Source organism: Formica exsecta, unplaced genomic scaffold (assembly GCF_003651465.1).
Source record: "Formica exsecta isolate Colony F162 unplaced genomic scaffold, ASM365146v1 scaffold122, whole genome shotgun sequence".
NCBI classification, from domain to species: Eukaryota; Metazoa; Arthropoda; class Insecta; order Hymenoptera; family Formicidae; genus Formica; species Formica exsecta.
In genome coordinates, this window is record NW_021848556.1 from 1,187,738 (window position 1) to 1,215,217 (window position 27,480).

A 27,480-nucleotide genomic window follows, 5' to 3' on the forward strand; every position below is an offset into this window, starting at 1 on the left:
TTTTTTTTTTTTTTTTTACTCGTTCGAAACACGGGCTTTGTCGTGCGAGAGGGAGCGAGAGAGCTTCCTTCTCTTCGCTTCCACGTATTTCAGATTCGAAAATTAAATAACATCGCCGCAGGCCCGATCCTTTGTTTCGCATCATACGCGCGCCGCGTAATGAAATATACGTGGCACGGCGAGTTACGCGAATTTGACGTACGTATGCGAGATTAAAACTCGCGAAATTGCGGCCGGGTCTGCCTTCTCCCTTGCGACGTTTCGTTTAATCGAGATTTAATGGCAATTATAAACCTCCCCGACCAGCCGGACGCGAAAAGCGAGCAACGCTGGAGAGAATTCTCTGAAATATTAACTTCGCGAAACGACCGCTCGTGGCGATTTCGCGTTTGTCTCCTTCGTAATTGTTTACCTTTCACGAGACCGGAAGAAGTGGAGCATGCTTGTAAGCGCCATCGTAACACATCCATTCAAGAATTTACGCTCGTTTATTCAGCGATAAATTTTAGATCAACGTCCGCGAGTGGCAATTAATCGCCGATAAAAAGAGTCGTTATTTTCACGCTCAATTTTCACGTCAATTAATTCGTCATTTCTCAATTTGAGCGATGCGGCGGTATCTTTGACACGGCAAGCGTGTCACGCGATAAAGTTTTGGAACATTTTTAAATATTTTATTGTACAATTATGTTATGCTTGCGCCGTTGTATATTTAATCATTAAATATATTTCTCTTAATTCGCACAAAAGCGGGATTAACCCCGTAGAAAGGAATGGTTCGGGAAAAACAAAAGGGCCCATCTCTCTGTCAGCGAGATTGCGGTCATCGTGTACGACCGCGCGTGTCCCGGGCTTTAGCGTATTACAGTAAAGAGTTCCATTATCATGGTGGAGCAAATTCGAAAATGAAATAGCGTAGCCGCCGGCTGGAACTTTGGCCGGCGCCGCTAACGAAACAATTCCGGCTGCGCGCGGGAAAAACGTATTATCGTGGCAAAGTTAGTTTCTCGCAACGCTCGCGCACTAAATTAACGAATCACCGATTTTTACCCAGGCCCTTTGGTCGGATATTTCAAATACACGTACGATTTAACACAAAAAATATACCATTTTCCATCACGAATATCAGATTTTCCGGGGCCTTTTATACTTTTTGCATCAAGAACTACGTTTTCAATAGTGTATTCTTACGTATGTTTCCAATAATATTTTATAAAAGATATTTTATGATTTTTATATATATATATATACACACATACATATACATTTAAAGCCATTTTTACTTCTCTTCTAACTAGTTACAACGGTGCAATGGTTTTGCGAAAATAATAAACTCTATTGTTTGAAACAAACACATTATATTAAATGAACAAACATGTCCATTATTTATATAACACAAATTACAAAATTGTGCAATATGCCCCCCATTAGAGAAAAATATAGTATTATATCTTCTCTAAAATATATAAACTGTTATTAATGATCCATTTACCGCTCACACACAATGTGACTCTGTCAAACGTTAACGTTGGTATTCGATAAAATTATTAGCTATCATGTTTACCCGACTTGCAGAACGCTTAAAGTTTATAATAACGACGTCGTCTCACAGTTTTTATCTTTGTGTTTCAGGTTCGTTCCAGGCACTAATACAATACGCGGATATGCTGTCGGCGCAGACTGCTAAATTCGTAAGTATTCACTTGACTTTGCTTCCCCTCGTTGGTCTCCATTTTATTTCTTCCTCCTTGTTTTCTTCCTCTTTTTCTTTTTCTTCTTTTTAAGAGTTACCTTCTTTTCCGTGCGAGGGCCGCTATTGTACCAGGGCAGCGCTTATCCGTTGCGTTCCCACGGGACAGATCGAAATTTTCCGTAGAGTATCTCGCGCCGAGAAAATATTTTCCTACCCGCATCCCCTTCGGCGAAGAAAGCCGCGATGCGGCGCTTAATTACAGGAAGTGAGCTCGATGAATGCGTAATCGAAAGATTGATGACGGAAGAAAAAATTCCGACGTCGAGGCAAGATCGCGTTTCTCCTGATATACGATATTTTCCCCGGATTTATGGAAATATCGGCTGCTTTGCAAGCCAAATTAATTCTTGAAGCGCGGACCGCAGATGCGCGATCGATCTATTCCTCGCGCTTCACGCGATTCATCGATACCGATACTAAACTTTATTCGCGGCATTACATGTCGTATCTTTCTCTCTCCTCTCTCTTGTTCTCTCTATCATCGATATTAATTTACTGCTTTACTTATAATTCCCGTAATCGTTTATTTAACCTGCGCGAGATTTAAAGAGCGCCACATCCTGACGATAACCACTTCTATTTTTCTTTTTTTTTAAGGAGGTTGAGAAAGCCGTAGCATTAAACTTGCCGCTGTTTAAGGTATCACGAGTTATGTCTCTGGCGTAAACTTTTGTTTTACCTGCGTATCCCTGTAATATCGTTTTATCCCTATAATCATGAGCTAAAAGTATCACGTGTCCTCTGACGAAACTACTCCCGCTCTTCTCTCTTTAAAAAAGCTGAGAGACTTTCAGCAGCATTAAAGTTGGCACTGCTTTAAAAAAAAAAAAAAAAAAATGGAAAATGTGCGCGTGTAGTTTTTGTTCTTAAACTTCTCTCTATCACATGGATGACGCAACTAATTTCTATAAAGTTTGTTTATTCCCTAAACGCACGTTGTACCATAAGCTAGTACATTCAAATGCTAATAATTTTTTTTTTTCTACAGAGAATAAAGGATGTTCTCTATAAACTTTCTAAAAGAATTTCAAATTTTCTCTCTCAAAAACTCTTGCTATAATTAAATATATTAACACTCTGTTTTTGTTGATTTAAACACGTTTCTCCCGATTGTATTTATCGTGATTTACTCGCGCGGCTTTTTTCTTAGTAAATTCCATTGTGTCTTATGTGTGTTTGAGATGACTCGATAATCTTTGTGCAAGTGAGTGTGATGCAGCTACTTCGCTGCCGTGTATATATACCCTCCGAATGTGTGTACTAATTCTACGTTACTTAATCGCTGTCATTTAAAGTGTATTGTTTTAGCATTATACACAGGGAAAAGCTCACTCCAGCTTTAAATAAAATACATAAGAATATTCTTTTTTTTATTTTTTACTGTTTCGAAATTCTTTCGAGAACTGTGGAAGCTGGAGATCCAGAAAATCGCTTGTAACAATCGGTACGTAAAATGCAGATCTGAAAGGGTTAACGGGACGCTCGCCTCGTTACATCTGGAATCGTACAGTGTCAGTAGTTATTTGCGTGTAGGATATGTGTTATGTTGTTTTACATCGTCAACGACAAGTAGTCGCGAACGGCGAAAGCTCGCCAGAAACTTCCGGCACTTCTCGCGCCCGTTCAAATTCATTCCTCGTGTTCGGAATCCTCCTTTTCCCTTCTCTATCCCCCATCGACTCTCTGCTCCCGCTCCGGTAAGCTCGACGCCGCAAACTAGTAAACCCGCGCGCTGATCAAAGGGAAAATTAATTCGCCTGAAATACACCGGTTTCGCCGCGAACCATCACCTACGGTGGTTGTGCAAGACAGAAAATTAATTTAGCTTTGTTGCGGATATCGCTCTTCTCCGAATCTCCCCTCTCCCTTTTCTCTCCCTCTTTCTTTCTCTCCTTTCGCTTATCCTAGTCTCTTTTTTTCGTTTTTCTCAATATAAAGGCACAAATGATAGCGAGTACTTACTGTTAGATAAATCTGTCGTTTTCCAAACTGTTACACGATTTCTCCGCGAATATACTCGGATCGAATCAAAAACTTGCGAATATCAACTCGATATCGTTTCTGATCTTCTTAATATTGCGTGTTGTTTGAAAGGAGCGTCGCTTACAAATTCGCTGGCAAAATCGATCCGTCTCGTTCATCGATTATATAACCGGCACTCGACCATGAATAAATCGCCCGAGGAGCAGAACGAAAGAGCAAGGGAGACAAAGAGAGGTCGCCGTGCGCGCACGCCGGAGGCTCGCGGCGCGGGCCGACCCAGTAATTATGTACGAAATTCATTAGCTGGTGTAAATATAGAGCGGGAGCGTGGCCAGGCACACACACACATATACACACATATATATACACGCGTCATTGTTGTGCACAATGCAGAGGCCACGCACTACTCAAACAAGCGATTCAAACCAGCAATCCCCTCTTGAACGCAATTGGCGAACAACCTGTAAGGTTCATAATATGTTCCAGAATCAGTATCAAATGATAGACGGGCGATGCGCATCTTGATCTGATTCGACGAGAAGTTTTTTCGGATTTCTCTGAAAATACCGTAGCGCGAAACCGATTTTCTGGGTTTCTTCGAGTTTGTGCAGAGTTTATAAGCTTCTCCCGATCGAAGACTTTTCGAAACTTTTCGATCTACAGCTTTTGTTAACTTTTCTCTGTGGCCGATCCTCGAGTCACAATCTCTATACGAGATTGTCTGATCTTTCTTATTAAATCGATTGAATAATTGCTGTGGTAATAGGACAGTTTTTTCTCTTAAAAGATTTTATCATTTTTTTCTTTCAAATTTCTCTGTTACGTTTTCGAAACAAAATACTAAATAAAGGCCTCTGGTCCTCTCAGTTTTATCGAGATTTTAATTAAATTAAACTGATAGAAAATTATGCAACAAAACGATAGGGAAATATCCCTTTGAAGAATCACAAAAAAGATAAATCGATAGAAAGACATGCGTGAGTCACTATGGTGTATTCTAAGCTTGAGCACAGAAGCGTTAATCGTTACTGGGATCGCGAATAATGAAGAATTGCATGATTTCTTGCGCAGTCGCTCGACGGACAGAATGTCTACAATTCCTGAACGTCAAGTACAACAACGACAAGTCCCGGGATTATACCAATCCGAATCTACCGACCGGCGATGCCAACCTGGACGCCGCATCGCTCGCCCTTGGCGGCGAATTGCTACCCCAGTTGCTGATGGGCGCCGGTTCCCAGCCACGTGCCAGAATACCCGGTGAGTATTTTCCTATAAATACTTTGCCTTCTTCCTCCGATTCAGATCGTATTCGATCCCTTAAATAAATCGCATTATTTATAAACGTGTGTATATATAAATTATATATATACATATACATTATATATATTAGGACGCGAAACGGAAGTCAAATACGATGCATGAACAATGAACGCGTTAATCTTGTGTATACGATCCTATATAGTAATACACTGTGCATATAGTCAAATATACGATAGAATTCGCAATAGACGTTCGTGCAAAATTCATCGTCATTAAACGCTAGTCAGACTCGGGGAAATTCAACGGAAGCGATTCTGAATGGACCGTATGTGACACATAAACAATGAATGTGCATGATTCTATACAATACTACGATAATAGTTGAATATATGGATGGTTTGCGATAGGCGTTTTCAAAATTCATTGCACCATTAAATCTACAATTGTGTATGAATTTTCCCTGTTTTTTTTTTCCCCCTTTTGTACTTTTCACGAGCGAAAGCTTTTAAAGTTTTATAAAAAGCACAATTAAAAGATTGATTAAACAATACGCGGCACGATCTCGCGCAATATTATATTTTATTGAAATTAATTATGTTAATAGAAATATACCGATTTTCCGTCATTTTGACATCGCGCTAAATTATTATTATTATTATCACAATAAAATAATAATAATTATTATTATTATTATTATCATCATTATCAACTCGCGATGGTGGGAGTAATTTGTTGGCGTTTAAAACTTCGTCCTGTCCGCCACGTGTGTGCGCCGGTCGATCAATCGTAATTATTTCCTCGGGTGAATTAATTAATTACAAAGTACCGGACGAGCGATCCGGCTTGGCCGCGTGCCGAATTGTCCGGATTTTTGCGTTTGTTACCGGTACGACAACGCTAGTTTAAATTACACGCTCGGTTCGGGTCGCTTGTTTGGGTTAAATTAATTTCACGGCGTCGTTGTTGGTATTTAATCTGTAACGTACTGTAATCCACTTTGCGCGTCCTATCTCGTTGCGCAAACAGTTCGTTGATGGCCGAGGATTAGGAGAGACCCGCGACGGTCAGCCGCATAATTAATCCGGGCGCATTAAGAAAATCGACCGCGTGCGGAAAGATTCTCATATGAGAGAAATTCTCGGCCCTCCGTATCCCCGGAAAGCTCCCGGGGAAGAGGCGCGAGTCTCTCTATGGTTCTCGATCCAATTCTCGTCCTGTATCATTTAAGATCGTTATATCATACCTTTTTTTCCTTATCGCAATGTTTAACAGTGATAATAACATCATCTGAACTTCCTGAAGTAGAGTCCATTGCAGGGGCACCGGGTGTGCTGCCCACGCCCTTCGCGGCCATGCACGGCCTCCCGTCGCCCTTGGCCGGTCCCTACAACGGCGTGCCTCCGGCCGGGGGGCTCGCGGGCCTTGGTGGATTCCCTCTCGGCGCCGCTGGTTTGGGGGTACGGGTGCAGGGAAGCGCCCAGGCATCGGCCGTGTTGCTCGTCAGCAATCTCAACGAGGAGGTAAGTAACCCGAAACTTAGAAACTTTCTTCTCCTTTACCGTTTCCCGACGCGTTGCTCCCTCGACGCTAAGGACGAGAGAAGCCACACGAAGACCTTCAGCGAGGCATGCACGAAGAAAAGGTGGACGGAGCCCTTTCGAACCCTTTATTTGCTCGCGATAATCTCATCGAGAATTCTTAGCGGGCTGACATGAGACGCTCTGGAAGCACCGGAAATTTTCTTCTTGTATTTTTCCATCAATCGCGGAATCATGTAGAATGACCGGAAAGTTTTGCTTCCGCTAAGCGTCCGTTTAACTCGTTTCGATCGAAACGTTTGCCGAGAAAATTTTCAATTTGATCACGAGAACTTTCCAATTCTAATTAATTTACATCGAAAGAATTTGTTTTGATCTGACTGCATAAAAAATTTGCATATTTCTTTTATGTAAAATACATTAAAATATACCATGTTATTGATCCTGAAACCGCATTTCTCAGCTTGGTTCTGATCGTCCTTAATTAGAAGCTAGTCCAAATTAGACGTAAATGCCAGATAGTGAACATAGAGACATTCTGTTTGCGGATTTCTAAGCACGATATATGAGCATTTAGCGAGACGAAATATTAAATATACGCACGCACACGACGATGCGGGGGAGTGTCGAGTAAACTGAGAGCAACACTGAGAGAAATAGAGATCTCCCGCCGCCACATACGTGCGAATAAGTGTGTTGTATGCGAATAATAATACATCTTGTAGGACGGTCTCTGTCGTGTAATGTGTGTGTTTGCGAAAGTCTTTCTGATTCCCGCGTATCTCCATTGCGAGGAACATAACCGGGTCTTACCCGGCGCAAAACACACACACACACGCACATACGACACATCTATACGCACGACCGCCTCTTCTTTACATCTCTCTGTACCTCTCTTCTCACTTCTCCCTGTCTATTCTTTTCTCTCGTACCTCCCGTCTCGGGCTCTCGTACTCTGTTCATCGTATGCCCAACTCTCGTTAAGAAACCGCAACGCTATTTCTCTCAGTGTCGCTGCGACACGCGCGACCAACCAACCAACCGAACCACCCCCGCCCACCAGGTATATATACGCACGTGTATAAACAGGTATAATTACACAGCCTAACGAGCGAGTTACAACGTAGTGCTACGTAGGCGAACCCCGCAGTCTCTCGTTCCTTTGGCTCGGTCTTTCCATCGAGCCCAGTCACGATCGGTCTCCCGAAAACTTAAAGATCCAGTAGAGATCCATGAGATTGCAGAAAATATTGTAGCTCAGTTTATATTCGTTAACGAGAAGATAATCCGTCATAAGAGAGTAGTTGCAAAATTTATTTTATTCGCGACATTAAACTCTGCAATGTTTGTTGATATATTACACGTTGATAAAAATTGCATTTAGAAATTGTATTAAAGAAGAGAATGCGTCTGACACCTTTTTATTTGATGCAATTTATCTGGTAGAGTTAATCGAAATTTTTCGAGATCATCTTGCTTAGGTGGATGGAAAGATCGAGCCGCGATACGTATGTGTCCTGTTTCGTCACGAGACCTTCGATTCTGCCCCTACTTGCCCCGCTCATTTTCGAAACACACATACAGATCACTCCAACGTCACCATTCTGCGCCCTAATTAATTCGTAGCGTCGTCGACTACGACGTTACTTTCTACGAGGCGACGTTTATTTCATGCATTTCAATTCATGATATAAATTATAGATATATTAAAAATCATGTGTTTTTATTATCTATTTGTATTTACGTATAAATCATCCCTTACGTCTCTTCGCTATAGAGACATTTATACTTGTATACTTGCACTCGGCTCTTGCATACAAACTTAAACGTGGCGTTTAAAGGCAAAAACGACGAACATTATCAAGTAAGAAACATCAGCAGGATGATGAATGTCGCCTCGGCAAGAAACTGTGTGTCGGCGTCACACTTCGCAGCTGCAACTTGTCACTACTGTGTCACTATAACTGTGTGTACTACTATCGTTGCGTCGCGCACAAGCTTCGTACAATCCGATCTGATCGTCCTCGCGAATCTCGTTTTTCGATTTTCGCGAAGCAAAAAGATTTCTCTGATTCTCTATCGTGTGAAAAATTGCATGAATATAATATACACTGTAAAAATAGAAATAATCTAGAGTTTTCCTTTGTTGTATTTTACACGAAGAGTTAATCGTATTTTTTCCCCTCCACTCAATCATAAATTTCCCGCGATGAAACCGCGAATCTTGTGCGCTTCGCCAACACTATACATTGAATCCTATTATACTCGCTGACTACTGACTGGACTCTGTCTGTTCTCTGTGTAGATGGTCACGCCTGACGCTCTCTTTACCCTGTTTGGTACGTCTCCACATTTATATTATTAATTATATTACATTATTAATTATTATATTTACACCCTCTCGCGCTCTTCTCACGCACACATAGCCACACGATCCGAATACGAACGCGTGACACACGAAACATATCGCTCGGATACACGCGCGATTAAGATAAAAAAAAAAATGAGAAAAGAAATAGAGGATATGTATAGGCAAAAAGACAATGTATTGGAATTTTTCCGATCAATCCGGTGAATATTGTTCGCGATCTGAGCAATAACGCGCACGGACATATACACGAACGTAGAATCTTTCTCACACACGATTGTCACATCCGAATTTTACGTCATACCAAAGAGAAAAGATTTCTTCCTTCTTTTCCGGTTTTTTTTATTTGATTTGATTCTATTTGTTTCTCTCTCTCTCTTTCAACTTACTAAAACTCGAGAGCATTGTCATTCTTCTTCTGAAAAATCATGTTTACTCTCGTGAAACATCCGCCATAACATATATTCTCTGATTTAACGTTTAATCCGTATTCTTCCGATATTTTCGTGATTTCAACTTATTTTATTACTACAAGCTATTCCATTCGCAACTCACGATCACCGTCATATACATACGTCATTGCCATCGTCATATAATAACAGCGCCATATACTATCGGCCACCAACGAACACACGTTCTCCCACACATTCTCTACTTCCAAGCTCTCTTCTAAATTATTTCATTAATATTTTTATTAATATCAGTTCCACACAACCTTAATATTACGTAAGCTTTCGCTTATTTTACGTAATTCCATAGGAACTCACTATTAACGAGGCGTGCGACTCGGCCGTCGTGTTTTTTCTGTGAGCTGCGATTGTTATGCAGATTTTCCAGGATAATTACAGACAAACGTACAAAAGTCACGTACTATGTTGAAAAACGCGTTTTAAAAATTATTAAAATTTCTATCCATCTTTTTCTCTCTTTTTCATACACATTTCTTCTTTCGCGGTTTTTCGCGCTAGCGAAAATTTCATCCGCTTAACTATGCAGTTACGTAATATCGAGAAATGTAAAATTTAAATGAATTAAACTCTCCGTGTAAAAAAACTGTTGTTGTGTCCTTAATTTTTGTAATGCATTTTAGTTTAATATAAATTTATTTAATTGTCAAAATATTAAAAACTAGAGATTTTTAGTATTTCTCTATCCCTTCTATGATTTCTCTTTTTTTTCCATTGAATTATTATTTTTTAAAAATGTGTTATGAAAAGGAAAATTAACTTGACGTATCTTGTATTTTAAAACGTAAAAGTAGAAATGTGTCAATAATAAAATCGCTTTGTGTGCTAACAGAAAAAAAAGCTTTTTATATTTCTGTAGAAATAAGAGCCGAATCGCTCGCCTCTTGCATGTCCCGAATCTTAGATCCGATCGTATCCCTCGATCGACCGAATATTGTCCCGTTCATCTTCGATAATCCTTAGACGCGCAGCCTCTATAAAAGAATACACGGTATACCGAGATCACTCGAGTTTACTAAAGAGAAATTTGCGTATATTGTGCATATAGGCGTTTACGGGGATGTACAGCGTGTGAAGATCCTCTACAACAAGAAGGACTCGGCACTAATACAGATGGCCGAACCTCATCAGGCGCTTTTAGGTGAGTGCACATATCACGAAATGCGACACCTGCGACGATTTGAAATCACGTTTCATCACCGTAAACAATTCATAATTATAATTATATTATAATTATGCGCGTAAATACATTAATGATTAATTAACATTGTTTGTTTAATTTGTGTAACAGCGCTGACCCATATGGACAAGTTAAGAGTGTTTGGGAAGCAAATCAAAGTAATGCTTAGTAAGCACCAAACGGTCCAATTGCCAAAAGAAGGTCAGCCGGACGCGGGCCTCACGAAGGATTACACTAACAGTACCCTTCATCGATTCAAGAAACCCGGCTCGAAAAATTATCAGAACATCTATCCGCCGAGCGCAACTCTGCATTTATCAAACATTCCGTAAGTAATCTGGCGACGATAAAGTAAGATCCATACTCAATGAGCGCTGCATTTTTCCTACTCTTAACGGCATTCAATTTATCCTATTCAGGGCTACGGTAGCTGAGGAAGAGATCAAGGACGCTTTTACCAAGAACGGCTTCACCGTGAAAGCCTTCAAATTCTTCCCAAAGGACAGGAAGATGGCTCTCATACAGATGCCTAACATGGACGATGCCGTGGCTGCGCTGATCGTGAGTAGCTTTCGCAATTAACTCGTTAGTCCCATAAGGAGCGAAAATCCTAATTCTCCGCGGCGGAAAATAAAATTTGCTACAGCCACGTTATAAAAAGAAGACGTACATGGCATCTTTTTATGGTGTGCGTCTTCGTTTATCGTAGATATCTTCCAAGAGTAAAAAAAAAATTAACTTGTGAAGTCTGATAACTTTGCAATAGAAACATAGAACGTATATTTCAGTTAATTTAAAATCGACCTCTTTGTTTCTTTTTCGCAGAAAATGCACAACTACCAGCTTAGCGAGTCCAATCACCTCAGGGTGTCATTTTCCAAGAGCAACATCTAACAAGAATCGCCACCGCACGAGCAGCAGTGGTACCAGTCCTACGCCCTAGTTCCCCTTTGGTCACCCGCCTCGGTCTACGACTGATGGTCCGGCAGTTGGTTTCGCACAGGTGCTTGTCCGTTCCTGCGACGCTATTATCGGCCGGCTGTATTGCACGCGAGACCCATACGAGATTGCGCGTTTGGACTCCAGAGCAGCACAAGCGGACAGGCGCTGTTTCGTTCGAGCGAGCTTAGGATGCTTTCGAGGCCTTGCTCTCTGTTGTTGGACGTCTTTATGGCACAAACGTGTTTCCGCATCCGGTCGATTTTGTCGATACGAGGGTTGCTAGGGTGTTTCGAGATGTACCAGAGCTGCAAGCGCTGAAGCTAAATGACGAAGAGACAAATTCGCGACGGCCTTCTCGAAGGTAGTTTCCGGTGCTGGCTTTCGAACGCGTTAACGCGACAATTTCGTAATTTTAGAAACAGATGAGAGATTTTTAATGGTGAGAAACAGTGGAGAGGAAAGATAAGGAGAAAGAAAGAGATCGCGATCGATTGATCGATTATTCTCTCTCGTGAAAGCCAGGACCGTTGTGCGAAGAGGAAAACACAAAAGAGAGAGAGAGAGAGAGAGGCAGTTGAGACGAAGAGTCTGGCAGCCGGGCGTAGAGAAAGCACGCATAAGAGAGGAAAGAGAGATTAGGATTAGACGGGAGCGAGGAAGCGGCATAGTTTGACGGACACAATTCCTCGACTCTTATACAGAGTTTACGTTAGGAAAAATAAGATATATATTATTGTACATGTAAAATTCACAATTGCGCGGCCCGGACCGCTACTCTAATTATCATTAAGGATTTTTCAAAATTGCGTGGACACAAAGGGCGACCGTCTCGCGACAAGCGGACGCGCGCGCGTTCGCGCGACGGCTTCCGTATATCGCAGGGTCTTTGGAAGCGGGTTTTCGATCGTCGATGTATTATTTCGACGAGCGGATACGAGAAAGAATCGAGGAGAGAGAAAGAAAAAATAATAGAGAGTGTAGGTATCCGACGATCGTCGCGTTCGTCGTGCGATCACGTGCGCGACGCGGCGGCCGATAAACCAAGTAGCGTTTCCCCGCGAGACAATCTTCATTCTTCGGACGACCAAACAAACCGCGCGATCGAGCGTACTTCCTCGTGGCTTCCGTTCCGTTCGAGAACGAGACAATATGATCGCTGATGCTGCGAGAAGTATCGAGTACAACGGAAACTGCATATTTCGATCGATCGAGCGTCTAAGTAAAAAAATGGCCAATGTCATGTCGGGACCCTTTGCATGCTTTCACAAAGTACTCTACTATTCCGCCAACAAACCGATTATCCTCGTCGACTTTACGTCACGGGATTATGATATGGAGAAGAGAGGATAGCTGGAAGCGCCAAATTGGTCCGCCTTCAAAATTCTTGCGGATTTATTTCCACACTGATGATTTATCAACACGATTAGTCAATCCGTTCGTAAATACGAAGTAATTATTTTTTAAAGTTATTACGTGCTGAGAGCTACTCTCTATTCGGAGGACTCCGAACGTATCACCGGCTCGCTCGATCTACTTACGTTTTATGCTTCTTCGAGGGCGAGTCTCTCGCTCTCGAGGATACCTCCAGTATTCTCGACTATCCGGCGGAGTCGAACGCTTCTTAGAAGAGATCGAGCGGAGCCCGATCGCTCGATGAGTCTCCCCCCGCTCTGGAACCCACGCGGCGCGACCGCGTGCGTCGTCGCACAGTCGTCGCAAGTGGCATTTTTATAATTTGTACGTTTCAGTTTCGAAATAAGTATTATCGCACGCGCGCACACACTCACACATACATACACACACATGTATCTGCCTCTTTACGATATCGTACAATTATAATTATGCAATTAGACATACAATATACACAATCATGTACGCGTCGCGCGCGAGATAAATGTTATCGACCGCCCTCTAATTTATGTATACAACACAAACACGCAGCGTATAAATAGTAAATATGCGCAGATTTCTTAGTTACAGTAGATGCTTAGGCATGTGTTAGGATCTTAATCGTATAGTAAGCGACTAGATAAGTAATTGATTAGGAGAGGAAGGAGTGAACCGTTGAACATATCGCTAATTAAAAGATTTGCAACGTGCGGAGCGCGCGCGGGGAGTTCGTACCATTTGTAGCAGATCGGCGGGTACGGCTCGGGACGCCTCGAGGATGATTCACGACGATGGACGATATCCGCCCGAAGAGAGAGCAGATGATTCTCTTTTTTCGTGCCAAGGATAAGTCTATTGCGCGACGAGCCTCGATCCATATCCCATTGAGAGTTCCTGATATTGAAGCATTCCTTGAGTAAATCGACGGTTGTGAGAGGATGTGCACCGTGAAAATAAGCGAATATCTCCAAGAAATATCAAACTATGTGTGCAATTTACGCGAAGGATAATACTTGAGGAGGCAAGTCATTTGCCGACTACGCGAATACGTTTGCACCGTTGGCTTCTTGTACGACGGATCAACGAAGATGCACACACATAGATACGAGAGGAAAACAAAAGGTAACAAGTTAGAATTGTAGAAACGTATTTACGGCGACTTTATAGAGGCGTGCAAAGCCGTAAAAACCGATCGGGGGAACTCCTCGAGGAACTTAAAAAGTGTTCTCGACGGAAAGCCGTGCGAGGCGGAATTTCGCCAAAAATCCTCGATGTCGTTTCTATCAAGGATCGAGAATCGCTCACCAAAAGGGACGTACCACGCGCGCATTCCGGCGAAGCTCGCGGATTTTTGTCTAATCGACGTTTTGTTGAAGTCAATTAAATTTTACTGATATAACTGATAACTGAATGTAGAGAGAAGTAGAGAGAGAGAAAGCGAAAGAGCGCGTGTTGGAAGGGGATTGTTGTGCGGAGGAGTAAGTGAACGAGAGAAAGGATGAGAGAAAGAGAGAGTATGTGAGAAAGAGAAAGAGAGAATGAAGGTGAGAAAGGGGCGTATTCGCGAGAATGTAGTATATCGCACGACTTTGACGGCTAAATTATACGGAGGGGCGGGAAGGGGTTTTCAAGCCGAAACGCGCAAACGAACCCGTACATGGCAGGGAAGGAAGTGGCGAAACTGTGAAAACAAAGCGAATGCCGGCCCGGGCATAGTGTGCTGTTTGTGTGCCAAAGTAGGCTTAGCCGTTTTAATCTTTAGAACGGGGATCTCTTGGTGAGCTGCGCGAACGGGATATCCTTGTTCGATCGTCGCGAGCGCCGATTCCCAGGGCTTTCCCCCTCTGGTATACGCATGTACAGCGTTTTCCCAGGATCGGCGTCTCGCCGATCGAGAAGTACCGACCAATCAGAGCTAGTTGTTTAGAGACGTAGCGAGTAGCCGGCATGAGCGAAGGGGCCAGTCTTTGCATCTATGATCTGTATCTTTTTCGGACCTCTGATACTACGCTATTTACTTGGACTGCATTTATACATTCTTAACCGGACTTATGTTCCGAGTACACTTAACGCACGAGGGGCATTCACGCGAGAATCTACACACGTATACCTCAAGTAATAAGACACACACAAATTTACACGATCATTTATACAGACGCACACACAGATTCCAGCGGATATAGCTTTTACTTCGCCGGACGAACTAGATCTTACTTTTACATTTTAAATACCTTGTTTATATTTCGCTGTTCATCGATCTAAGGACATTTGAGAATTGTATTTGGTTTTACAGTAATTGGACTTTATTTTATCTATTTTATTCGGATCGTTTTGTGTGCATGTATTTTTTTTTAAGCGACTTATGTTCGTAGCGCTAACGTTCATGTCTTTTCGATTTTCATCGCGAGACATAACGTGACAGTGTCACAAGGGAGGGAAGAGAGGAAGGGAGAGAAGAAGAGACCGTGCGAAAACTTCCGTAAAAAAAATCGTACTTTTGGCACGATATTGTCTAAACCGTACCTGAACAACGCTCGGATAGAGTGTTTACTTTTGACCTCGAACTATTGTATTATCCTTTCCGCGAGTCGCAACGTCGAGCACCCAACACTCGCGCCAGATTGCCGATTTATATATTTGCCGATCACTTGTTTCTTAGCACATTCCTGTGGACGCGTGCGACGTGCGTCCACCCACACGGAATCACATGATACACACGCACACGCTATCACCTATGTGTACGTTTCCCTTTTGTTTTCCTTTTAACCGATGTAAAATCCAAACGTTTTTTTCTTTTACGAAAAAATGCCAATCCACCACGCTAATGGTGACAATCAGCTCTTTTGCTCGCAAGAGGGAGGAATCGTGCCGCGAGATTCTTCCCGTTATTGCCAAAGTTTCGCGAACGTTCCTTCGTAAGGGGCTATTATTAGTAGAATTACCGGAAACGGGGCAGCTATATACGGAGCTGTAGATCTCTACAGGGTGCCCGACGTTAAAAATCGGCACAGCTATTCGATCTATTCATCCGCCGAACGCGTACGATACACGGCCTTCCTCCTTTCGATTCGGACAGTCCTCGCGTGATAAGCGCAAAAGGAAGAGAGAAAAGAAGAATAGGAGGCACCCTGTAGACAGATAGATCGACTATATCACTAGCTAGGTTGAGGGGGGCCGAGGTGAGGGTTGGAGTAGCCAGCACTCGCTACATGGTGTCGTAGATTATTCAGACTCCGAAATTTCCGCAGACTTCGTCGTGCGAGGAGAACGATCGATATAGATCCGAGATCCGGGGATCGCGAGTAATTTTCCGATCGAGAATGGTGCCCGCGCGAATCGACGGGAGTACGACGAAAATTTTCGTTACGAAAAAGATTGATGAACGGATAGCCATCTCATTGAGCGAAAGTATTGAGCATACATTCGATGAGAGCGTTGTGACTTAACTATATCGATGAATAGTGGTCTCTGCCTAGATCTCTACAGGGTGCCCGACGTTAAAAATCGGCACAGCTATTCGATCTATTCATCCGCCGAACGCATACACGGCCTTCCTCCTTTCGATTCGGACTGTCCTCGCGTGATAAGCGCAAAAGGAAGAGAGAAAAGAAGAATAGGAGGCACCCTGTAGACAGATAGATCGACTATATCACTAGCTAGGTTGAGGGGGGCCGAGGTGAGGGTTGGAGTAGCCAGCACTCGCTACATGGTGTCGTAGATTATTCAGACTCCGAAATTTCCGCAGACTTCGTCGTGCGAGGAGAACGATCGATATAGATCCGAGATCCGGGGATCGCGAGTAATTTTCCGATCGAGAATGGTGCCCGCGCGAATCGACGGGAGTACGACGAAAATTTTCGTTACGAAAAAGATTGATGAACGGATAGCCATCTCATTGAGCGAAAGTATTGAGCATACATTCGATGAGAGCGTTGTGACTTAACTATATCGATGAATAGTGGTCTCTGCCTCTTATCGAATCCTGCGTATCGTCTATCGCTCGGTTCGTCGACTCGGTTTGTTCGACGGGAAGAATCACAAAGATGACGCGGTGAGATATCGCACTCTGACCAAGGAAATTCGGGGTCTGGTAGAGAGCCACGCGTAGTAAACGAAGCTTAGCCTACGCAGAGGGTATATATAAACTATATATGTATGCGAGCATACACAAGAGAGCAGATATAGACACGCTCCGCGAGTCGCACGTATACATACACACATACATACACCATACATGTACAATTTAAACAGGCGCAGTGACACGTACATACGCAACATACACACACGACTTTTATCTACTATATATTTGATATATCGCATTGTAACAGGTGTGTCCAAAATGCGCAACGGCTGCATCCCGATAATCTATATTTTATTAATAAGGGATAAGTCTATATTATTATATTATAGAGTTACTAACGTGTTACACGAATTATCACATAAATTAGAAATGAAATGAGATGAGATTAATCTATATAAATATATTGTATAATGTGCACAGCGGGGGGAAAAATTCAAAAGAGACCACACAAAGGGCGAATTAGAAAAACACACACATACATACACACATAAGCAACGCGATCGGACGGAGGCGCGCGAAGTGTATAAGATACATGACGAGTTTTAAATGACTATACCTGTGCTATATCGTAGGTATATCGTTGAAATTCAGGAGATATGGTCTGCTTGCCTAATCGGGGCCTTAGGCGTCGTTCACACACCGAGAGAGGAAAGAACAAATCTAAAAATACGCGAGACATCAACGCGAAGAAATGTGCATCATCGTCGACTCGCGATTCGCACGGTTTCTCCCGTGCTTTCAACGTTCCCTTATTACAAATTCCTCCCGTGTTAGTGTTAAGACGTCGAGAGGAGGAGACGCGAGTCAGCTGTGACGGAAGTCACCGTTGTCACGAACGATTCCTTTCTTTGATATCGAGAAAACGATTGGGATGTTACATTTGGATGACTGACAGTAAGAAAAAACACCTTCAACACATACACACGCGCGCGCGAATACACGGAGGAATGCAACTCGAAAATAAAATAAGTATACTTTAGTTTATTGCGAGAGAAGAAAAGCGTTTAAAAGACACAGAAGTCTCCAAAGTGTGGACGGTGACAGAGGTCTTCGGGATAGAGCATCGACCGTAAGAGAATAGATCGTAATCGATGGGCGTTCTGTACAAAAGATTAAAGAATCGAGATTGCTCCAACAGATATTGCCCAAAAATTAAGTGTGATAAAATAATTACATATATTAAATAACATAATTCGAAAAAAAAACTAAGTATCGGAACGTAGCAAAATTTGAAGATTATATTTAACTTTCATATAAAAAAAAATACTAAGAATAGAATCATTAATATTTTGTTTTTTCAAACAACTCAGATAAAGTTATTAAGTCTAGGATTCGAATCTTTTAAATTGCTTTTAGCGAAAAGTGGTACTTAAAAAGAATAATTATTCAATATCTATTTTCCCGTTATTTCACGATCGATTTTTATTATCTCGACTTTTTAATTACGAGGGGAATCAAAGTGCAAGGTTTTTTTTTTGTATACGCGACGAACATGAGTCGCTAAAAGTGTCCGGATTATCGTACACTTATTGATTGAGTGATGATTTTCTTGCCTACTCCTACTAGAATCACGATAATTTAAATCCTGAGAATGAAGACGTTTATAACGGATACGCTAAGACTCAGATGTACGAAGGCTCTTCCGTTGATCGATCGTCGTCGACTTTGTGATTTTCCGCGAAAGAAGGAGAAGAGAAGATCGGTCCTTTAGCCCGGAATTATTGGTGGATTTTTACTTTAACTATTTGAATGCTACTTGAGCCTAATTTACAAAGTGATAAAAAAAGAAAGCGAAAAGGCCCTCTCCCCCTTCTTGAGATAAGACAACACGGTCGTGGTCGAGAATGTAGAATACGTTTGTTCTTTCTTCTCGATTAACGCGCGTACGAGGGACGGCTAAATCACGAGAGACACACTATACGTTATAAGTCAGTGAGAGTTGTAGAAATTAATTACTAAGCAGTAGTAGTTAAGCTCGACGGGAAACGTTGCTCGAGTGAGAAGAAAGGGGAGGAAAGAGAGGCGCGCAACCTCTTCTGTAACAAGAGGTGTGTTTAGTAGGGTGAAAAAAGAAAAAAAAAACCAGTTAAGTAGCGTCTTAGAATCGTGTAGTAGCTCCTTTCTAATTAAGCCTCCAGACTAAGTAATGTGTATAGTTAAATGACAATCACTCGACTCTCTATATCGACAAATGACGAAGGGAATCTCCGAGCCGTGATAAGCTGCCTACGCACCGAACTACCCCCTTTCTTTGTGTTTCCTTCCTTTCCTCCCGATTCACCCTATCCCTTTCAACCCTTTCGCAATCGAGACTTTTTCCTTGCTCCGACCACTGGACTTTCTTTCTTCGAGAGACTTTCACCGAACTGGCGGACGAGTAGCGTTCCAATTCGCGAGCTTTACAGCCAATAAATGTAAATAAGAAGAAGATGGACCTAAAATATACGTCATTCGACTCCGATTCGCGTCGTTACTTGCTTATCCGAAAGTGTCTAGATCGATAAATAGATTGATATTTCTCTTGCAAGTCGATTATACATTGAATGGATAGTTTTGTCTTCGAGATATGCCCGATATAAATTCATCTTTTAACGATATTATCTCTTAACAATATTTTAATTGCACTGTTTTTTAATTTTTTATTAACGTACTAATAATGAGAAATTTTATAAAATTTGTTATTTATGCGAATAAGAAAGTATTAAAAATATACATATATATATGTTTTTTATTTCATAGATTTATAAAGCTTATATAGAGTAGCATTTTTAATATTTTTCTCATCTCGTTTTTCATATTCGAATTTTATAAAAAATCTCAGGTTTGTACATATACTACTTCTTCGATATCGCTCTAGCGCCTTTCCGGCAAAATCTTGCCATCTAATTTTTCGCCTGTTCGCAAAAACTTCCAAGTCGATCAAGTGTCAGCTCTGCCTTTCAACTCTCGAACTTTCCAAATTCCGTGCCCAGGAAGATCCTTGGTTTTCTGCATGTACTTTCCTTCTTTCCCTTGTCTCACAGTCGTTCTTCGATCCGATCGACAGCTGATGACAAATCCGCGCGTCACATCAGACTCGAAAGCATCTTCCACCCTTGAAAAATATTTCCCTTATGTCTCTATAATGCAAACAATAGAACCGATGAATCGAAATCGCGCGCGGAATCGCGTCATCGGGATATCGATCGATCGGCGAGGCACGCTCTAAAAACTGATAAATCTTCGAAAGATATATGTGAGAGAGAAAACCAATCATGGGCCAGGAATTGCGTTGCAAGTCACAATCAGCTCGTCTCCGGCAAAGCAAACAATTTTCTTTCGACGAGAACCATTGTCAGAGCGGGCGTTTTACGGTTAAGCTCTTTCTTAGTAAGTTCAATTAGGGATTAGTCTATCGATAGGGAGACGGAAATCGCGAGTGATTCTTTTCGTTCGTTGCGCTTGCAGATCCGCGACGCGGATAGCGAGGAGTGGAGGAGCGCGTTAATAAGCAGGAAAGAAAAAAGAAAACGTAATTAAGAGGAAAAATCAGGGACAAGCATTGAAGAAGAGAGGAGGCGTAAAAGGGAAGAGAGATTCTCGGATCGTCGAGAAAAAAGAAAAAGAAAAAAAAAAGAATCGGCGAGACGATCTTTCTATTATCGATCAGCATTTATGCGAGAGACGCGCGCACATCCACACTTTTGCATATATCACTTACACATGCACAGTATATATAGTTATACAAAACACATACATACACGAGGATTTGTGACACGTGTGAACACGTACGATTGACGATCTTCCACGTGCCTTTTTTTTGGTGCGACACGCTTACACACATAAAAAAAAAAAATCACATACACGTACAATATATGCCGACGCGATATTAACATTATCGCCCACGACCTTTTTATAGCTCGACTCTTGGACCCAACTCCCTCTTTTACAAAAGTATTTTCTTTTCTCGATTTTCCATCGACAGATCTGGAGGCGCTTTCCGATCTCCAAAACGATCATCAGTCGTTATTGATACATCGATCGGATGCAAGCTTCCTCGAATCTTTTTCTTCTTAATTTTTCGCTGTGGATAACATTCTGTCCTTTTTTTCATCTTGCGTATTTATTTTTAATTTTAATTTTAATCTGAGACGTGTGTTAGATACAATTGTAATTTTTATATAAATTAGTGAAATATATGTATTTTTCGAATCTCATCGCGCGTATTAACAGTACTCTATATTTTACGTTATGTACGCTCTTGATATAAAATATATTATACTATATATATATATATATATATCAAGAAATGTTTAAAATCTTAAGAATTTCTCATACATATCATGCAAAAAGTTCGATTGTACATCTTCCAGATCTGTCTGCATTAGCGTCTTACGAGTATCCCGTTCCCCGACTTTGACATTATCGGTATTATCATCGTTCACTACTTCTTCCCACTGTGAAATTATTGATTTTTTTTGCGTTACTCTGCGCTTCTTATCTTTTACTTTTAATCTTACTTTTATACCTTTTAATCGTCGCCGGTTGCTATTATCATCGCCTGCGACCGTTACTGTTATTTTAGCGCTAATTACTGTTAATTAATCTATTCTTAATGTAATTATCTTATTCTTACGTTTAATGAATTTCCTCTTTCCCCCTTTTTTATTTTAGAATTAACGAAGCATTTGATTATATGTCGAGAGGGAGACCGTTCCTCCTCTACGCTAGAACACTTTCTAGGTCGTATATTTCTGTGTAATCGTTTCAATTTTCTTCAGATTGTCACTCTTTAATGACGCTATTTTTTCTATCATTGCTTCTATCATATCTCACTCTACTACTCGCCACCATTACTACTCTCATCATTATATTCGCTCTATTCATCACTTTCCACTGTAACTCTTACTCTTTCCGCTTCACATCTTTTCTCCCTTTATTAGAAAGTTAGAAAAAACGGTCCGCATTGCTCGCTTATTAATTTTATTCGACTGACATAGGAAATCAAATTACAAGAATATACAGAAACATAAATAGGACATGTTTAATCTCTTTACGTTATTCGAGGTTGATAGCAATGGGGATCGCAAATAAATCTCTGCGTTTAGCATCTATCTCTCATAACTATACTACTATATCTCTTCTTTCTATCTCTTTCTCTCTCTGTTTGTCTCTCTCTTTATCATCTACATATTTCTCTCTATCTCTCTTAATCTTTCTCACATACTCTCTCTCTCTCTATGCATATATTATTATTATATATATATACACATCGTATGTTTTATAATACTATACTCCTATTCTTATCATTACACACTATATTACTCTACTATTGTATTACTATTGTCTACTATTATGAGTGCTGCTGTTGCCGCTCCGCGACCAATGTTTGCTCTTATTATAATTAAATGCGTTTTGCGGCTCATAAGTAACTGTCGTATGTCCTTGCCTGTTCTTTACTTTTTCTCGTTTTAACGAAGCGACGACTTTTAACCGAAATTATCATTTATCCCTTTATTCCCCCCTCTGGCCCCTGCATCCATTTGATGTTGCGAATCTCTGTACCGTTTTCTCTATCATATTACCTCTCTCCCCCCACGTGTTTGTTTCTTTCTGCATCCCCCCCCCCCCCCCCTTTATCTCTTATCCCCGATATCACCGAGTGTCGAAGCGAGAATAAAAAGACTTCGCGAGCGAGCGGGACGAAAGTACATATACATATAATTAATCCGATTTGTCAAGAAAAACGATTGAAAGAAAAAAAAATAAACCTACCCGTTTTTTGTGTTCTTTCTGTGTATCTCCGGCCACTTACCCCCTTCTTCCCTTCTTCTTCCCGAACTATTTTTCATGTCGCGCGATTCTAGGCGGGGGGCGACTTAAAGAGCTTCGAGCTGATTTATTCCGAATGCAATTTATTTTTTACTCCCGAAAGACGCGAATGATTATATATATATAACATTTATGGAGAAACGCTTTATGTCGTCCCCTTACGCGCACTTCCTTATACTTCCCGTTCATGATCCTCGCTCTATCTTATTTTTTCTTTTTTTTTACTATAGTACTTTTTCGCTCGAGAAAACACCGCGTTGATGTGGATGGAAAAAAAAACGGGGAGCGAATCTGGAGCGATGATCCACGTACACGCGGCGACCCTTACGATTTACGCAGGAAGAAAAGATGATTGAACTTGATGTTTCGTACCTTTCGACGCGTCCGATAAATCTTCGTTATCAGAAACACAAAAGATGCGCATAATTAATTGTGATTGTCCGATTTCTTTGTTCCTTGCAGTAAATCGAAATAAATCTTTGAAACGAGATTTTATAAAAGTTGAAACTGAAATATATTTTTATTAATATAAAAAAGGGTGAATTATTTGTCTAAATTATTTTACAAAGATTCATTATGTAGATTTTTGACATTTTTTGAAGCACTAAATGAAATTCGCATATCTCTTGCATATTCAGAGAGATACAAAAAAAGATCTCGATTAAAGATTATAATATTCTCATTTCTTAATTATGCGCTTCTTTTAAAAAATTGTTACGACATTTATATCTTGGAACGTACAAGATATCTTCGGCGCGTTTGAAGATCGAGAAACGGAAATCCGCTGTTCGGAAGTAAGGGAGGAGAATTTTCTTGCGCACAAGAGCTCGCCCAAAACAATCATTAGGAATTGTGCCTAGATGTTTAAAACACTGTATTCTATGGGATCAACGTCATTACCTTTTTAAAGAAGCGAAGAAGAATGTGCGAAGAGTGATGAGAAAAGAGAGAGAGAAACGTAAAAAAAAAAAAATAAAAGGAAGCAAGTGGCGTCTAATATGATATTAGAGAAAGAGAGAGCGGATCGCGTGTCGATCTACAGAGTAATTTATATGTGCGTTGATGGTGTCTCCGCCGTGATGTCGATCGATCGAGTCGAGATTGCGAGCGCGATCGGAATTGTGCAATTGATGCAATTGTTTTGCTCTGGTGTGGCACAAAATTTTGCCCACAGGTATATCTATATATATAGACACACACATACACACTTCCGATACGCCAGAGATCACTCTCGATGTCCATCCTTGTTCTTTTTGCAGCGGATTTTTGACTAAACATTATATATCGAATCAAGTCGTTCTTTATTCTTAATATTTAAATTAAAGGAAAAATATTAAAATGATTGGTTATAAAAATTAACGGTTTAAGGAAGATCGAGCAAATATTAAGATGCCTATTTGACAAGGAGATTGTCCAACACGTTGTTGCAAAATATATATATATTTAAATAATATAAATAAGATATATTTATCGAATAAAAAATGCATATCTCGTTGAAGGAATTATATTTTGCACAAATTGTGAAAAATTAAACGCTCTCCCTTTCTCTCTCTCTCCGCCGGATGGACGTCGCGTTTATCTCTGACGAGCTTGACCATTACCGTACTAACGTTTTGTATTGTCAACAAGCTGCATAACTAAGTCTAGTGGCACTCTATAATTTCATATTCCATATTATCATGTTCTACTTGTACCTCTAGCGTTCTGTATATCTATGTAGCTCTACATCTGTCTGTATACTATATACATGCTATATATATACACTCTTATCTCTCAATGTATATATATGTACTGTACCCTATATCCTTCTTTCTACCGTCTCTCTGAGACTCTCGATCTAATGATGCGCTTTTTTTTCACACATCGGCTCGTTAGGAAAGAAATACCTCACGTTACTGTGATATTTGCAATTGCGATCTTCACATTCAGAACTATATAGCAATAATGTCTAGCGTTAATATTATAGCTTCAATCTTTCTGTGATGAAATTTTATTCAATAATTTTCTCTTTGTTTTAATATCGAGTGGCGTTCCATTTTTTTTTTTTTTTTTTTTACATCGTATATATAAAAATTTTTGCGCGAATAAATATAAATAATAAAAATGTAGCAACATAGATTTAATTTTTTGGAATAATTTTTTGGAGAGATCTTTTCCTCGAGAGAGATCGAGGTTTCTCTTTTGTTATCGAATTTTATATCCATTTCTTTTGGATCTATTTCAGTTTCTCTTCTCCCCGATAACTTTTCTTCCAGCTCAAAAACTGATCATCGAACTATCGCTATGCTACTGCCTGTCGTCGTGTTCCCCCCTTCGCCATCTACTTCGAACGGCCTGCTACTACTATTACTACTACTACTACTATTACTATTACTATTATTATTACTACTGTTATTGTAATTCCGCTGTCATCACTATTACTGTCACTGGAAACTTTTCAGCACGTGGACACTCACTGAGGCACTACTATGTCGCTATTGGTTCGATGGCAATCTTGTTACGCACAAGAATAAACTTTTCGCAAAGAGATAATAATCAAGTTACTTTGCGTTGATTATGTGAAAAAAAGCGGAAAATATAATTTATAATTTTTTCTTTATGATAATTTAATCTTTTATCATATATTTACATATTTATGATATAATTTCTCTAAGTTTTTATATTGTATAAAAGATATTTTTAAAGCGGTTTAAAAAAATGGAAAATAATTCAACATCAGTAGCGTCGAATCAAGAATGACATGCAACGAGTGCCATTGTAGTTTCCGACTGCTGGACGAAATCTTTCTTCTGCATGATGCTGTTCTCTGTACATCATTGTGCTACACAAGATACACGGACACTCACACAAGCAGTACACTTGGAATGCATTTTCGAAATGTATAAGCTCAAGGTCAGCGGCTTCTTCGATTTCATTGACACGAAAGTATAAATGATGGTCGGTTTATAATCCGATCAATATTGATTGCCTCCTCAAAATCATCGTATACATGTGCTACGCGCGAAGGCTTTGTGTAAAGTTAAGCGTAGGCGAACGGATTTTCAGATTATGCGCTTTATCCACGACAGGGAACGAACGTGACAAACGTGGAAGACAAGCTCGGGGTTCTCCGATCGTCGGGAGATCCGCGAGACAAGCGTTTTCCGGCGGTGTCGTTAGTGGAAAAAATTCATACCGAGAAAGCATTGGTCACAGTATTAGATAAATTATATCATAGAGCACGATAGTGCGCGATTTATCGCGATATACATATATATATATATATAGTATGTGTATAAAGTCCCTGTATTTCAGTGTTCCGAAATTAGTAAAAAAAGAGAGCGACGGTGGACACTAATGGTTAGATCAAATTAACGTAGTTTCTAAAGTATATAAATATAAGCAAGCTAAAATCTGTTCTTTGTTTCATCTGACAAGGAAGTCGGAGATCTCATTCTTTCGTAAGGAAGAGGTGTATCTTGAACCGAGTCTTTTGTAGCGTATCGATAAATTCATTTCTGATTTATTCGAGAAGAAAAAACTATGACTGTATATGTGACAGCTCAAGAATATTTTACAACATTCCTTTTTATTACATCACATAGTTACATGCCTAAATGAAGAATAGTATCATAAAAAATAAATATTTCGAGAAAAGAATGGTAAAGAGAGACAAGAAAAATAAGCGCACATTCCTTATTTATGTTCCTCGATATTAATAGAACAAAGATGTTCAGAAAACTAATAATAATTAACGTTTCACGAAAATAGAAAAGTAATAATCGCACGCTTTTGTACTTAATACTTAAACTTTGACTGTGATAAAAATCGAATAAGCAAAAGATAATTGCAAATTTTATTTCTTGGATATTGGTCAAGAATTTAGCGATACGCCGCAAATAATTCTGCACGTTGAGGCTAAAAGTCGCGAAGAAGATTCGAAAAGCATCGACTTTCTTCGATAGATTTTTCTGTAGATCTTAGAAGTACTATAATGAATCGTTTATTAACGACTACAAGATGACAAATCAAACTTGGCATTTTCTCTCTCAATTATTAGTTTTTTAGTAATTTCATGCAGACATTCCTGCAGGCATGGAACGGTGTTAAAAAACATTCGCGATAAGCAACAATAATATTTTTCGAAAGTGAAATATAACAGTGATATTTCCACCAGTATTTCATTGAATATCACCGATAACGCGGTCGTAGCTCTTAATTATCGTCATTATTTATTGCGATTCATATCATGATATCTTTCTAAATTGGATTCAACGTTTCTTCGTGCGACAAGAAATTTTTCTCAGTTTGCACAATTCTTTTTTCTCGTTTATCAAACTCGTTGGCGAGTGAATCACGCGCAGTGATAACGATTCACCTTTTTCCGGCGTGACCATACCGTGCGAATGACGATGAAGAATTGAAATACGGGCGCGAAGATTATTAAGAACGACAACATTATTTGAGAGAGTGTGTGAGAGAGAGAGAATTCTTTTTCGAGTCGGCTGTAGGATGATTAAAAGTTTTTTAGAAACGAGTACGAAGTCAATTGTTCATATGATTAACGTGCAACAAAAAAAAAAAAAAAAACGTGTGCGCCTTTCGACCATAGTCAATCGAAATCGTCGATACGTTATAATTAAGTCAGGGCGAGAAAATCACTCGAGCTAATTACATTCACACGCGCAAAAGCAACGGTGTGGACACTTCTAAGTATATATATATA

The 27,480-nt window shown here is 40.3% G+C and overlaps 1 protein-coding gene across 1 annotated transcript in view; it reads left to right on the forward strand.

Annotated features, from left to right (window-relative positions):
• Positions 1 to 14,404, forward strand: part of LOC115244628 (polypyrimidine tract-binding protein 1) — a 251,276-nt gene extending 236,872 nt beyond the window's left edge. Inside the window, 9 exon segments of the mRNA XM_029822432.1 lie at positions 1,633 to 1,691; positions 4,808 to 4,832; positions 4,835 to 4,996; positions 6,272 to 6,519; positions 8,843 to 8,876; positions 10,421 to 10,513; positions 10,664 to 10,880; positions 10,972 to 11,113; positions 11,378 to 14,404. Coding sequence (XP_029678292.1) covers positions 1,633 to 1,691; positions 4,808 to 4,832; positions 4,835 to 4,996; positions 6,272 to 6,519; positions 8,843 to 8,876; positions 10,421 to 10,513; positions 10,664 to 10,880; positions 10,972 to 11,113; positions 11,378 to 11,446 — 1,049 coding nt within the window. The 3' untranslated portion in view covers positions 11,447 to 14,404.
• The last annotated feature ends 13,076 nt before the right edge of the window (positions 14,405 to 27,480 follow it).